The following is a 16,769-nucleotide window of genomic DNA, read 5'->3' as shown; positions in this document are numbered from 1 at the left end:
TCAAACTGTGTTGCATTTATTTCCTAGTTTAAAATCTTGATGATACAATCAATGTACTACTAAGTTATGCAGTATATGAACACTGCACTCCATTAAAACTGCAGCATTTCTTTGTCTGAGTCCTTATAGAACTCAAAAGTTTTAATTGCATCAAATAATAATTTATTATTTTATTTATCCGCTCACCGTGTTTCCGTGCATAACGGAAGGCGGTTTATGTGCAGTTTAGTCTACACCAACTGCTGAAGCTCTTGTAATGTGTATGCTGATTGGTTACAACTTTCTAGACTGGCTTTATAATTGACAATTGAGTCAACAAATTTTCATACCGAGGTCTGTGAACCAATGAGAATGTTTTTGTGTATACCTCGGGTGACACTCATTGGCGACCACATCGAAACATAAAATTATGAGTAATGCATTGAATTTAATGCTTTTTATAACATAGTAAGTAAATTTGCAAAATTAAAATATGATGTTTTTAACCATGCTGCATAAAATGTTCATTTTATCCACTGTTTTATGTAATGAATGCCCTACTTGTGTTTTGTGTATAGAGTATCCAAATTTCGTTTAATAATCTAGTTTCTAAGATTTGAATATGAGGCTAAATGTATAAAATGCAGGACCAATTACGGCATAAATTTGCACCGGAAGAGAGCCAACTAGAAAGTTAGTAGTATTGTTGAAGATTTGTCTTGAAGCTCTTCATTCATTGCATGCACACAACACTGTCACTAAGATGTTTCTAGTCCACAATTGTTTTCAAGAAGAAAGAGTTTCTAAATTGCTCAATATCGACTGCATCAGTCTTATCTGTGGCGTATCCACAAATATTAGCACATAAGAATGCATTTTAAAGACTAAAATGCCTTTCTACTTTATCATGCTGTATTTTGTTTTGATTTTGCTTACATTTTCAATCTGCCTTTCCAAATATCGTTTCTACAGAGTGTAGTCTTTAAATTTGTCTGCATATTTATATCTCGTTGCAAAGCAAAATTGGGAATGATACCCGCATCTGTAGCTCAGTGAATTTTCAGGTTAGCATCATTAAATCTTGCTAAAAGGAACTAATTGATGTATGCACAAAGTATTTCAAAAGTAACTAATTCATATATGCACAAAGTATTTCAAAAGTAACTAATTCATGTATGTACAAAGTATTTCAATGCCACTTGAATTGACACAGAGCAAAACACATCTCATTAAAAACAAGGTGTTCTGTTTAAATACAAGTTTTCATTGCCACCATGACCTGTGGAAGAGTCAGTTTGTTTATTAAGAAGTGATCGGCTTTCCAGTTTGGCCATATCAACATGATGTAGTTGCCTCTATTTTGATTTTTTTGCAGCATCAAAAATAGACTCTTCCAGAACTGAGGATGAGCATTGCATCAGTCTTATTGGTGCTGCGCTGTATGTCAACTTGAATTATATTTAAATCGTTCATGCATAAAATGAATTGGTAATCTTAGCTACATTTAGTGATGCTTATGTGAAAATACAATGAGAAGCCGACTCAGATGTCATTCATGATGCTGTGTAGAATGAACCAAAGTTATGTTTACTTGTATCTTTTCAGAAATATTTGTTATCTCTGTTAATACCCATAATATTGCAGATAAGATTTATACTGTAGTAGTGGAAGTTTGGTTTTTAGGAAGCCCAATAGGTATCTCATTAATAATACAGGAGGATTTGGATTTGGATTTTAGTTTTTAAATGTAGTTTTAACAATTTTTCAGTCATGTCACTATGGTGTCTGCACTGTGGCAGTTTATAGTGATGTGTAGCACTGGGGCATCATGCCACAGACATGTAGCATTATGTCCCACCCAGTCACATTATCCTGACACCAGGCTGACCAGTCCTAACACTAACCTCTTAATGCTGAGTGCCAAGCGAGGCAGCTGTTAGTACCATTTTTATTGCAAGTCTTTGGTATGATTCAGCCAGGGATCAAACCCACGAGCTCCTGCATCCGAGGCAGACACTCTAACCACTAGGCCACCGGAGCTGTCACACAGGAGGAACCCAATCAGTATTATGAACATCTCTGGTCACTGTGTTATCTAATTTTTTAAGCACTGCCTCATATTTGAAGAGAAGATCCAAGTTTTAACAGGTTTCTCCATTTCGCTGCTATTGGTGCAGAAGGACAATTATTTTATTGTTTGTATGCCTAAAAACAGAATTGGAAGGTGCATACAATTTTTGTAAAACAGGCAACTGTCAATTATTTGACAAGAATGACCTATTTACATTGTCAAAGAACAGTGACCAGTGTCCAGTTTTATTTCTTATTAAAAATATTATGAATGTCTAAGGGAATTTATAGACCTTTTAATTGCACACCATTAAAAATAGATTACCATTAGTGAATTATTGTTTTGAAGTTGGATTTATGATGTGAGACTTTAGTGTTGAAGGTTGAAAATTTAATAATTTTGCATCAAGTCAATGAATTATTAGGTTGAAAAGAAAAATATTCCAGAGTAAGATGAAATTACAAATGACAATACTGATAAATGAAGCATGGAGGCTAAAGTTAAATCAGTAAATATTAAAGTTAAATGAGGGCAAGATCTGGAATGGAAAATTCCATAATTTTGCCCACTTTTCTAGTAAACCAAATAATGAAACATGAAAATGATTTTGAAGTTATCAATTTTGATATCCAAATACAAAAATTATAGTGCCAACCAAGATATTCCCATGCTAAGAAAAACTCCCAGATAGTAATGCTGAGAAATGAGAACAGTGTAGATATACAGTTGGCAAAACTACTTTCCACAGACGTCATCAGCTGAGTGCCCATCTTTCTATGGATGTTTCTCCCCTTATCTTGGTACACTGTCCAGTTGGCATAGTGGCATTAGTGATCAAGTACTGCCCATCTGAGATGGCCACCATATTTTGTCTTCACATCTGATCCAGAGCCAACTAGACGCTTTCTCTGCAGCCCTGCCCAGTGCTTGCACAGCTGTCTTATGTGCCATTCCTTTTATTCCCAGTGCAATAATCATCCTCCAGACTGGGCTGGAACCTTCTATAACCAACTTCTACAAGGAATAATGGCCATGCAGAGTTGAAATCTTGTTTGTTTGTTCTATACTTTTCAAATGGGATATTATAATGCAACCAACAAGGTATATTAGACAAATATTTATTGGCAGTTCACAATAAAACACATGTGGCTTATTCAGTTTCTTCATTTATATTCATATTGAGGTGAATTTTATGTTCATAGTAACATATCATTTGTTGTGTACTTAAAGTTATTTTGTGTTATAAAGAATGAAATGAGCAAAAGCCTGTTTTTTTCATTATTATTTATGATGTTTAATTTTATATTACAAATTTCATGTTAAGTGTTTTTCAAACTTTTGACTGTTAGGTCTTTATTTGAATGGTGACTCCTTTCTAAAATGTGGGTCTCATTTAATTAACTTGATGATGCATTTCAGTTTATTTATTAAATGGACTAAATATGAATGTTGACAATTGGCCAGCTAATTGTTTACTTTTGTGCAGTACAATGTATGTTTGCACGGCTCTTACATTTAATAGCTAAATAATGATTAAAGGTAATTCTAATTTTAAGTTTTTAAGATTGGGACTCTAATTGTTTGATCAGGGACTCCAGCTTTTTCAAGTTTAAGAATGACTCCAAAATTTTGAAATCCTAGTGAGAATCATGTTTAAGGTAAATTATCATGTGCTAGAACTTTATTTAGGAGACATATGATATAAAAGTTGTAACTTCCATGACAGAAATGCAGGAATACATTTGTAGAAACAAAGTAAACACAAGGCAGACTGTGGGGGCCCCGAGTGGCCGAGTGGTCTAAAGTGCTCACCATTACGGATCACTGCCATCTCATGTCTGTCTGCGTTTGTTCGAGTCTCGGATTAGGCCAACGTGGGTATGTGAGAAAGCTTGCCAGTAGCTTCTCGTGGGTCAGTGGTTCTTTCAGGGGTTTTCTCGGGTTCTTCCTCCACCATTTATACTGGTCGCCATGTATAGCCTATCTTGTGCTGAAAAATGGCATTAAACCCTACAACAACAACAACAACAACAAGGCAGACTGCTGATTTTTTAAATTCATAAATGATAAAATATTTTGCAGCAGAAGTCTGTTTGAATCTGGTTGTAACATTTAAGTTGTATAATGTCATAATTGTCTCACTGCAAAGCATAGGCATGACATAAGTGATCACATTTATTGTGGCATTGTTGACATTTGGGATCAGCATTTAGTTTTTGCATTGACATTACTTTTCCTTGACACTTTTGTGTGTACATTGTACATTCATAAAACAGTTTTTTCATCCTGGAGGTACTGCTCACCAGGGATAAAAATAGATCATGGTGATCATGGTGTCATTCTCAATCAACCCCAGGAAGACTTTTGGATTATGCCATGGCAGAGCATAGCGATCTATTGAACTGTCGTTTTTACATAAAATATTAAATAGGTTGTACACTTGATTGTACAAAGGTGAGGTGTGGTGGATCTTTAGTTGAAGGGGACAAGAGAACCATGAGAAAATCACAAACTTTATATGAATAACCATATTCCCATGTACATACTGTGACCTGGGATGGAACCCTTCAAATGCAGAGATTTGTACATTACAGCTGTGAAGTCTTTCAAATAGCAGTAGCTTTTTTTTGGGAAGCCCAGTTCTTTTGGGAATGAAGAATACTTATTGAGGCCTTTTATTAATAATAGATTTTTTAATTAATATTTATTTTTCAGGTTCAAACAGTTGAACAAGTGGGATGATGTCTAGACAGGAACCAGCTGTCAACCTATGGGTGAAGGCCGAACCTTTTAGCTATGGAGCCTTCCCCATTGCACCTCACCCAAGGCTAAATATCAATGTAAGTCAGTCCAGGTGATGGAAGGATTAGCCAACCAGATGTTTTGTGGGCAGGGGTGGGGTAGGGTGGTAGTTTTTTTAAGTCATTGAAGACATGTCTTGTCTTCTTTTTAATATACACAATTTTCACATTAGATTGATTTTTAATGAGATCATTTAAAAGTTAGCATGACTTCTGCAGGTTACCGCTCCAGTGGCCTAGTGGTTAGAGCGTCCGTCTTGGATGCGGGAGGTCGTGGGTTCGATCCCTGGCCGAGTATTACCAAAGACTTACAATAATGGTATACAATAATGGTATTAACAGCTGCTTCGCTTGGCACTCAGCATTAAGAGGTTAGTGTTAGGACTGGTCAGCCTGGTGTCAGGATAATGTGACTGGGTGGGACATAATGCTACATGTCTGTGGCATGATGCCCCGGTGCTAGACATCACTATGAACTGCCACACTGCAGAGATATGATTGAAACATTGTTAAAGCTATGTTAAAAATCCAAATCACACACACACACACACACACACACACACACACACACACACACACACACACACACACACACACACACACACACCTGCAGTTGTCTGTTGTAGAAGAGACCCATCAGTGAATGTATTTATTTTCATGAGGTGACAGTATTTGTGTAGTAGATGAGATACTTCAGTGAATGTATTTGTTTTCATGAGGTGGCAATATTTGTGTGCTGTAGATGAGACCCAACAATTAATGTAATTATTTTCATGAGGTTGCAATATTTGTGTGTTGTAGAAGAGACCCTGCAATGAATGTATTTATTTTCATGAGGTGGCAATATTTGTGTTATAAAAGAGACCCTACCATCAATGTATTTATTTCTTCTTTAAATACATTACCCAATCAGAATACCTTAGGAGAACTACCACTACCTTGCAGATCCAGCCCTCCCAGATACTACTTTTAGCTTAAGGAAGCTACAAGTTGTTTGCCGACCTAGATGGTGGTTGGGCAGAGTGATCTCCCCTTAGGTATAACGATTGGTGGGAAAAAACATGAACCTCTCGGTTACTAGTTCCGCTGCTGCCAAGAGCAAGAATCTACTTGGAATATGTACCATTACAAGTTGGTGGAGTTTTTAACTTCTAAGGAAAGTACATTCCATCTGTATTTCCAACATTTTCTCTTCCTATGCTGACAAAGTTCTGCCTTTACAATTTGCCTAAACTTTGTCGTCATTGTCACACATTTAGGTACTTGCAAGGGGAGCCTAAGTGACTTCACATTAAGTTTGGGCTGAAATTATTTTATGTACATGTAAGCCTCAAGTGCTTATAAAAAAAAACTAATATATGTGCAATTCCATTATGAACAGGTGCATGTCAGTGAGTTTCTATGCATGCACAGCATCCAGGCACCAACTTCAATGATTTTACTTGTACAGGCAGTCTGTGGTAATTTTTCCATTCGGTAATTGCCTCGTAATGGATACTGTCTCACCTACTGTGTACGTATCTATAATGGTGCCTCAGTTACCTTTTATAGGAAGATTTTTGTGAGTAATATAGACATGTGTTGTGTACATTTCTGTATTGCTTCCACTCTGGTCAGACAAGTACAGGTACACTTTCTATACACTGTTTACTCAGTAGCATCTTGCTCTTGCATGTTTCTGTTGGCAACACTTGAGTCATGTTTGTCTGCATAAGCATTCTATCATATTTAAAGAGAACTTAGTCACTTGCACGGGTAGCCTATGCCACTTTACAAGATAGGTTCAGACTTAAGTATTTATGTGTGTGTACATGTTTTTATACTCTTAAGAAACTCCATATAAATGTATAATTCTGTCATTTTGGTACATACAGGTGAGTTTCCTTTACCACAGCATCCTTAACCTCAGAACACCTTGCTTCAATGATTCTACCTGTACATGCTGTCTTTGACCTTCCCTACAGGTAGCATTGTAATTGAGATCTTCTGCTATCACTGTTTTCAAGGTAATCACCATTTGTAATAGCTCTGCACACATGCTGCATTCAAGCAACACATGTGCAGGCCCACAGGTTTATTGTCATTTTATTTTACCTGTACACTTCATTGCTTTATTAGACTGTCTGTTATCAATTTATGGGTCAACTTTTTAAGATTAAGCTCTGCACCGACATTGCATTCTAAAGGCAGGTGCAGGGCTACAGGTATATACATTCTGCTAAATTTTTCTTACAGTTTAGAACTATGGGCAAAGTGCAGAAGTGCACAACTAAGGACAAGGACATTGCCAGACTGCATGCTGACTTTTCCTCAGTGTGAGAATTTCTGGTGGACTAGGGAAATAAGTCAGCTTGTACCCTTCAGCTATGAAGTGCCAGACATTGAAACAGCTCCAGCACCCAGGTCACCACCACAGGACTCAGCATTATTGGCAACTCCCTCTACCTTGCCTCCTTAGGGTTTGACTTGATACCTATTGCAGAATAGCAAGACAGAGCTAAAGAAACAGTCATGTTTCCTCTCACTTGGCAGACATACAGACCCGTTTCATGGATCAGACATTCCATAACCCATCCCAACCTGATGATCCTGGGGATATCCTCCCCATATGGATGGCCTATTTCTATGGCAACCAGCCTAGGCCATATACTAGGGATCACAAAGGGCCAAAGCAACAATATTAAGGGCTCAATCACTAACAGCCCGGCTTCCAGTACATAGAACCAGACTTTTGCAGTCATGTACAGGGACCAGTCTAACTCACATGCTGCCACGAGACATTTATTTGGCACAATGCCAAGAGACTGTTTACTCGGTGACTGTCTCAAAGTCACACTTTCTAATTCTATGAGTTCAGTAAAGCGCAGACCTCATCACTCTTTGCCAGATATTTTTCATGCATTACAGGAGACCTTAGCCTCGCCTCATGCAACCAAGAAGATGTTTGTTCTCAAGTGATGTCATCACTTCTAGAGCATTTGATTTCACAGGAAGATTCAGCCTCAATTGATGGTCTTTTCTGTCTTTGACCATCAGAGTTCTGCCCTCCTCCTCCCACTCCATCTGCAGCCTGGACCAGAGCTGCATCATCTGTTGATTTTTTGATGAAATGGAAGAGTCCAACTTAAATTACTTCGACAGACTGGGGAGATACAGATATTTTGACCTGCCTTCAGATGTAGTTTGCTTTGATGTAAGCAACCATAAAGAAGTACCAGTTTACTCAGCAATGGTAATTGTGCCACTCAACAGAGGAAGTGTTCAATCTTTAATTGATTGATAATGATAGTCATTAGTTGGTCAGTCTAATATATAAAAAAAATGGGGGGGGGGGCCAAGTAATTTAGTATCACTATTATGCAGGGCATCTCATCCTGCTCAACCCATTCTAGATTTTACAAGAGTTAATTCATGTGGATTAATGTTGCAAAACAAATGGTTACCAACATTGCTGCCAGACAAAAATTCCTCTTTTCCCTTGCCAGTTTCATTCAAAAGGTCTCCTGTCAGAAACAAAAGACAAATCTGCCAGTAAAAGGAAATGCTGAAACAACCAGCTGTCCAAAACCAAATGTAGAATGAACACTGTGTAGAAAGTTAGGAATTTGCACTATGGTAAGCCAAAACACAAAATTAAATGTATCAGTGATGATTAGTTATGTGAATATACTGTATGCTGGTTATGTGACTTGTATAATTAAAGGTGTTTTTTTAATCTTTTTATTATGTTACTAAGCTTGTCTTTAAGTGTGTTCAAATTGAAGAAATGTTCACATTTAAAAGGTCTTGAAAATGTACAAGGCACGATTTAGATATGTTTAATGACCAAAGTTTGTTTTGCTAAGCTTTCCTCTCTCTCTTTCTCTCTCTCTCTCTTGTTCACTAATAAAAACAGAAGTGTTTCTGAGTACTATTGTAATTGGATTTTTGAGCCGAGAGCAGAATGAGAATGTTTTTAATGAGAATTGTTTTGGTTAGTACTGTTAGATCGAAGAGTATTGCATGTCATGTGCACCTTATTCAGGTCTGATCCTTTCATTTTTTTTATTGTACATGGTCAGTGCTTCAAAAGTAATGAATATTTTACATAAAATTTTTATTGTCTGAAATAAAAAAATACATGAAGTATGGTAGACATGATTTTCAGCAGTCTTCGTCTATGTCCAACAAGATCGTATTTTCAAGTTTTTTTGAGCAAATATTTAAAGATATTATTGTTGGCCAAAGTAGCATATCACATTTTTTTATATCATCACATCAGTATTAGTTTCTTTTTAGGTCCAGGTCCTTAGAGTCCTGCCGGGAGTCCCAGTGTTAATTGTATAACATGTTTCAAATGTTGTAGAGTCCCAAAAAGATTTTCACACATTTATGACAGTCAGTGACTCTCTGAATGGGGTCAGAGAGAACCCTGAATGTCATCAGTTGTGGATTTCCACTCAGGGCTGTTCCAGTGAAACATATACCCCCTTGGGGGGAAGGCACTTTCAAATTCAACCAACCCACAACAGAAGCAATTAAAAAAAATTATGATCCACCGTCAGATGTGTTTTAATTGAAAAACACTACCCCCTACAGAAGCATATTTTTTTAACATAATTTCTGGCTATGGGTTAGTGGGCGGTAGAAGCGATTTTAATATTGGGTTAGGGACAGAAGCAATTTAAATGACAGCTGGCTGGAGGTAATCTACTGAATTCTTATAGATCATATAATCTAATGCATATTTTTATTTGTATTTGTTCATTATAATCAATCTTTTGTCCTTTTGTTTGTTTGTCTGTCAGCCAAGTATGTCTCCGATACTATGAAATCACAAATTTTCATAATGGCTTATTATTTGTAGATGTCATTGATCAGTCCCTTAATACCTACTAATTTAACATCCATGAATACAGATTTTATAATAGATATTTCTATTCTAATACAGAAATCATGAATTATTATCCTTACTAAACTGTATGTTTACTAAAGTGATCACTATGGCTTGCTATTTTTCTTTGTTCTCAGGCATGCTGCTTTTGATTAGAATAATAGTTAAATCTTGTATTGCTTTAAATGCGTGGTCAGATTCTATGATTCCTTGTTATTATTTTTTTCAATAAATGTTTTGGTAAACTTAATAGTACATGATTTGTCAGAGAGAAAAACCCATTGATGCCTGTGGAAGTGATGTTGCATATTTCTGTCTACTTTTACACAATATCATTTCTTGTAAGAACATCTTTTTCAGTTACCGATGTCTTATTTTTATGCCTTGTTGCAAGTCTAATATAAAATTATAAAAAAAAAATATAGCAAGTCAGACATTTTTATATCATAAGTTAGGTTTTAAACAATGGATGAAAGTCAAGGAATAATTTTTCCCAGAGTACTCATAAAATCAATGTCATTGCAGTTAACTGTATTGTCAACAGCATCATCATCACTGATGGCCTAGCAGTAACATTCTGCACTTTCAATCCAGTTGTCACAGGTTCTATCTCCCACTTCTAGTCTTTCATATGAGACTTATACCTATGGCCTGAAGGGCTTTCATGGCAGTGGTACAAGATGCTTGTCATGTGATTACTTGCCTCCAGTGTGTAAATGAGAATGCTGCCAGTTACTTGTGGAAGGTCAGTGGTTCTACATAAGTGGTGTTTGGTGTCTCAAAAGGACTTGGATTTTCTTCAGCAGTAAAACTGGCTGCCATATATAGATTCTCATCTGAAAATAGTGTAAAGGCCATAATGATCTACTGAAACCTGAGATCTCATGTCTAAATGGCTTCGGCTGTTGGAGATAAACATCAAATCAACAGAGGCTCCATGTCCCCAAGTGTACTAAGGTGCTTGCTTTTACATCACTTGTACATCTCACAGAGTGAGTTTGTGTCACAGATCAACCAATTTATTTTGGTGGTCTTTCGGGGTTCTTCCTCCTCCTGATATATTGTTAAAAAATAAAAAAAAACAACAAATCAAACCAAACTAAATCAACCAACTAATCAACTGTGGCAACAGCAGCAAAGGTACTAGTCAATCATTTTTGCCACAGCTGTATGAGTTTATAACTTTTGACTCGAGTAATTTTTCTAGACCTTTGAATATCACCAATTATGCCTTTCTGACAGTTACATAAAAGTCATCATCAGTTCGTACAAATGGATTTTTCATGGTGAGCATATGAGATGGAAAAGTCTTGAGCAATCCTGCATGACACACTGCTGAAAAGTTTACATTTTAGCTCACTTAAATTTTCTCAATCAATGTTCATTGTTCCAACTAGAACTGTTATAACTTATTCAAGCTATATTCACCAATATCTGGAGATATGCATCTGTAATAAATATTTGTAACAAAGTATGAGAATGCATCAATGTTTTTTCAATGATGCTTTTGAATTGAGCAACAACCACAATCAACAAACCAAGAAATAAAATTATTCACATCTCTCAGGCAGAAGTAGTGTATAATCATAATCTGCCAAAAGATTTTTCAATTTTTAAATTTGCCAAATATTTTTCCAACCATACTGATTCAGTGGACATATTATCAGAAGGACAGAAATAGACAAGAAGGTTAAAATCGATTTGATACATCTTTTAAGTAGCTAAAGTCAGTATAGACACATCTATGACGACAGCTTTTATGAAAAGAAAACCATAAGAAGCCGCACCATTTTCTGGATCTATACAAATTTGAAATGTGTGCTTTCAATACTGCACCAAAGAGTCAACTGCAGATTTCAGTAATGAGTTGTCCAAACTCAGGTCTGTAAAGGGACGGATATTAAGTTAATAAAACAATGTCCCTCACTTTTTTCAGTTACAAGTAGGACAAGCTCTCAAAAGATTGTTTTTACTAAAATCTTACTTTCATTATCAACCAATCAGGGACAGTCAAACCCATATATATTCTATTTTATCTTCACTGATTTATAGTATGGTTCTCGTTCTTTCACATCTGTAGTAATGTGAGTCCTTTAACAACTCTCAATGGTTGTAAGCCATTTTCAACCATGCTGACTGGACACACTGTAAGATAATGTTCAAGTAACAGAAATACCATGGGATAACCAGTAAAATTGAATAGTCAAGTTATCTCCCCTGCAGGGATGCTGCCAGGATTTCAGGATTTACTCAAAATTTTGTGTGTGTGATCTCCAATGAGGAAGTGGTGGTGGGAGGAATAGCCATTGTTAAATATCTCCCTAACACTTAAATATCGATCACTTTTTCTTACTGTTCCACTTTGCTAAGGCTCTACTGAAATCAAAATTCTCGAAGAGATGTCATCTCTACTTGTATAGCGATTATTACTGTGATGTCATTGGGCATGGTCACGTGGTTGTGGTGGGGTCTGGGTTGGGATGGCAGAAAGACCATAGGCTTACTCCATATTTGACAGCTAATTACGATGTTGTCAAAAGAATTAAAAAATTTCTAACAGTTCATTTGGACTCAGATACTTGATTCATAGTCAATGAACAGGTTCTAATATTGATGTGTTTATTTTGGAGCTATGTTCCTCCATCACATTCAAGATTTGGATATACCAAAGGTGAAATTAGTACAGTTGCATCCTAAACTACTATCGTGGCTACTTCAGTTGTTATTTAATGTGAGACTTTAATGCAAGAACTCATAGGTTCAGTGATTTTTAGGTTAAAAAAATAATTTCTTCTCAAACAACTCAGTTTGGTGCAGATTACAGTTTTTTAATGATACTGTGAGAATTCTTGATGTGTAAAAATTGCACAAGAAATGAACATAAGATCAGAAAATTACTACCACTGGGAAAATACTGATAGGAATATACTGAAATAATGATATTATTATTTAAGTAGATATGTGGTGACAATACAAGTGCTAGTTCTACAACTTTGCAAAAATACATCTTGTACAACTATTCTGTTGTTTCTAACAACACTGTAATATGGCAATAATTTCTGCCTACTTTTTACTTTAGTCCCTTGCTAATTAATAGTTTTAGATTTTACAATACTAAGCACATTTTACCTTTTGACAATAACTCATCATTACAGATATTTAGATTGCAAGAAAATAGAATTTACAATTTTATTAAAAGCACTGGTACCAGTGAGACTAAAGGAGATTGTTAAAAAAAAAAGAATCAGGATGAACAGATTAGTAGTGTAGTAAAGAATCCATATATCAGAATGACATTAAATATTTTTTCATCAATTTCATAATTAGTTAATGACACTGCATACAAATGTAGTGTACTAGATAATAGACTTTTTTAGTTATCCAATTTGTAATACAAATACCAAATGATGGTTTGAAACCAGGTGCCAAAAGGTCTTCAGAAAATACCAACATGATCAAAACATATATAGGAAGAACCGAACACAAACAGGACATATTTTATCCATCTTGCTTTGAGTTTACACAGATCAGTCAGTCTCTTATGTTTAATGTCATTTAATTTTTGCATATACTTAATTTGGTCATACATCTGCATGATATAAAAGTTTGTCTCTTTATTCTTTTGTTGCCATAGTGGTTCTGCCAACTAGAGATATACACACACTTAATTATGTTGTATGGGGATTCTCTGATGTTCTCTATGAGCATTAATCTGTTAATTGTTTCTGAATTTAATATGATCCATCTCCTCTTTGTACAAATATTATTCTGTGCTGTGAACTCCTTTCATTTGCCTGCTCTCTAAAACGCATATGCATAACTAGCTTGAAAAACTTAGTTACTTACTGTTCTTTATGGTTGTGCAATTTTCAACATCTCACAGGTATGGCCCCATGGGTATTCTCTTTTGGATATCTCTGTTCCAAAAAGAAAAGTTTTGAACCAGAGGTCTCGTTAGGGTTTTAAAACTAAGAGTCCATGGCTCCCATTTTGGTAAAAATATGAATCCCACCAGCAAAAGTTGCAGTCCCCTCCCAGAAAACTATGCAAATTATAAGAACTACTGGTTGCCATAGAGTTTAATTTCTACATTCTTTATAACACTAACATAGCTCTTGTTTGTCCATCAGAGTGAGTCAGAATATTTTTGATTTAAGGAAGATCTTATTTGAAGCACTAAGCTAGGCATCACACACTTTCTTACATTTGGCTACTGTCCCTTCCAAACTATCAGTTCTAGCAACTTTAGCACTCTCCTGAATCTCATTATTATCTTCGTCAGTTTGCCATTGAACCCCAAAGTACTCATTCAGGTCTAAGTCTCAACATGTCATGATTCCGAGGTCACGTGCACTGCTTATTCCGTTACACTCGGAAATGAACACAAGAATGAAAGCTAAAGTTGTTTATTTGATGTACTGTTATAAATGACCACATGTACATCAATGGGTCTTTCTGTGTCTGAATTCAAGCACTGTAAATATCAGTAGATTTTTCCCACCCAGCTGCCAGTCAAAGCCTTTGATCTTGCCGCTCAGCTATTGCAGCATGTTCTTTTAATGTACTCTTATAATGGTGACGACTTCGGGGGGGGGGGTCGTTTTCAGCCACTAAATTCTGTCATTGTAAATATCAGCACAGCTAACTGATCAACACATTTTCCCACTATGCAGGTGACTGAAGCAGGACTGGCAAGTCTTTGAATTTTACTGCCCACCTAAATTTAAAAAAATGGTGTCCAAATACGCGCAATTATAAGCATTTCCGAGACCTCTGTCAGTTTTCACTAATATGAACTCTGCCAAAGATTCACTTCCTTGAATCAATGCTTTGCTGCCTTTTATGCCAGATTTTTCTCTTCCATAATGCTGTATTAGGGTTTTAAGTCCAACATTCCCATAGTCTGCTTGTTCAGACATGGGTATCTTGAATAAATATAACTGGCATATTGTCCATGCAACACGTACATCGGACTCGCACTCAACTTCAATTTTGGGCTCAAAATCACACACTGGTATTTCCAGTGACATTTACCCAATGTCCAACAGACCAATATACATGAAATTCATTGTCATCATAGCTATCACCAGCCAGTATTTGCCAACTGAAAACGTCTTCTGTGGACAAACCCTGTTATGATTCAGCCATTTTGGTTTCCTGTGTGGTCCTTATTTGAAACACGCATTTGTAAAATTCAGTGATGAAAGTAAGGCTAAAACTACCATAAATTATTTGTTCCAGCGCCCAATGAACCAATCAAATTTAGTTTAACAGCCATTCATGTTGAACCGAAGTATCCAGAGATCTGGATGTTGCATCAAGCTTTGTGAGATATCTGCGGTAGCGCGAATTACATCGCAAAATGCACTTTTAAAGTTAAAAGTTTAATAAAAATTGCATACTGTGCAAAGCACATTTTTATATCCGCAGTGTTGATGTAATTTGCTGAACGCATATCACTGCTTTAAAAGTATGTGAATTCATGCAAATTATGTGCACTCGCGTGTACTGATATCATTTTCTGACCCAATGTTTTGTTCACGTTAGGCTGCTAGGAGGGGGTTAGATGAGATTTTAATTATATATTCGTTTTTTTAGATTATTTCTGACAACCCCACCAGCGATTTCTCATTTTGTTAACACAACCCACAACAGAAGTGATTTTCCTAACCAACCTACCACTGTCAGAATAAAATAATTTGAAACACAACCTCCTACAGAAGATTTTTTGAAGTGCCATCCCCAGGGGGATATATGTTTTACTGGAACAGCCCTCAGCTTAAAGCTATTCAGGATGTAAACATTCAAAATATGGTAATATGTTAAATATAAGGTAGTTTTTATTGTTTACCTTCTTGTTTTTAGTTCAAAATTTGACATTTGTCACTACATTAATCTGAATATTGATGTTATAAAGATTGGAGTCTCACTAGCAATTTATAATTTTTTTGTTGTAATTTTATTTTTTACATTTATCAGCAGCATTTATGTGTTCATGATAAATTATGTAAAAGAACTTATTGTATAATATATGCTTGCTTATAAGTCATCCATCTGCAAACTGTACAGACCCAGATTAGCTGTGGTATAATGTGCCATCAGATTTGGGTCTGTGCATTTTGTTATGAATAATTATTAGAACAAACAACATGGACCCTAATCTGCTGCACATTAATCAATGGCATATCAGGATTTATGTTGTTGTCAGTTGGAAGTTAAAGTACCATTGAGTACATGCAGTACATATTTTTTTCTTCAGAATATCAAGAAGATTGTGATCTATGCCAAAAACAAAGGAGAGGCAGGCTTTCCAAAGATAAGGTATTAAATGAAGCTAATAAATAATGAATCCAAAATACCATATTTCTTTGATTTGATATTCATTATCAACATGCAAGGTAATAATTTCAGGGTTAGGAAACAGTTGTGAGCATGTCCCTTCCTTCAGAGAAAACATTAGTTACATTAAACAGTTGACTGCATTCTTACAATCTTTCTTAATCAGATGCATGGAATTAAGCTTTTGCACAATCAAAATCATTATAACTTTTTTTTTTAAATCTGTAAAAATGTTCAGTTTAAGAGAGTTTTAATGGTAGCATTTTGAGACAGTTTGTAATGTCACACATGGGCAATGAAAATTTGATAACTTATACATCAGTCACTTCGGGATGTCTGGTTTTGTAAAATTAACATTTACCACACAGCTTTAAATGACGTGATCGTTACATTATTCAGGCTTCGTGTTAAGATCAATTTAGTCTGAAGTGAATTGTCTTCCCCTTCAAAATAGTTTAATTGGTGGGAAAATAGGGAGTAGTGAGTGTTAAGAAGGCAATATTTAGAATAACAAAAATTGCTTTAGTAGCTGTTTCACTAAACCTTTTAGGCATATCATATAATCACAAATTTTGTTTTCTGCAACAATGCAGCATGCCTTTGTTCTGAAGATGTATTAGGTTCTTCAACTCAGTCATTGAAGTTCTTGAGAATGTTTTATTGCCTTACAATCAAGCAGCTGTAGGATTATGAGTGAAGTAAACCC

General features: G+C 35.8%; 1 protein-coding gene across 2 annotated transcripts in view; it reads left to right on the top strand.

Annotated features, from left to right (window-relative positions):
- The first annotated feature begins 346 nt into the window (after positions 1-346).
- Positions 347-16,769, top strand: part of LOC149775866 (TBCC domain-containing protein 1-like) — a 76,219-nt gene continuing 59,796 nt past the window's right edge. For both annotated transcript variants that reach the window (XM_089942958.1, XM_089942959.1), the window contains exons 1-3: positions 347-447; positions 4,766-4,890; positions 15,984-16,045. In XM_089942958.1, the coding sequence (XP_089799084.1) occupies positions 4,789-4,890; positions 15,984-16,045 (164 nt within the window). In that variant the 5' untranslated portion in view covers positions 347-447; positions 4,766-4,788. The remainder of the gene's footprint in view (positions 448-4,765; positions 4,891-15,983; positions 16,046-16,769) is intronic.

This window comes from Sinohyriopsis cumingii, chromosome 19, assembly GCF_028554795.1.
Source record: "Sinohyriopsis cumingii isolate HCF-2022 chromosome 19, ASM2855479v2, whole genome shotgun sequence".
Classification (NCBI taxonomy): domain Eukaryota; kingdom Metazoa; phylum Mollusca; class Bivalvia; order Unionida; family Unionidae; genus Sinohyriopsis; species Sinohyriopsis cumingii.
This window is presented reverse-complemented; position numbering and strand designations above follow the sequence as displayed.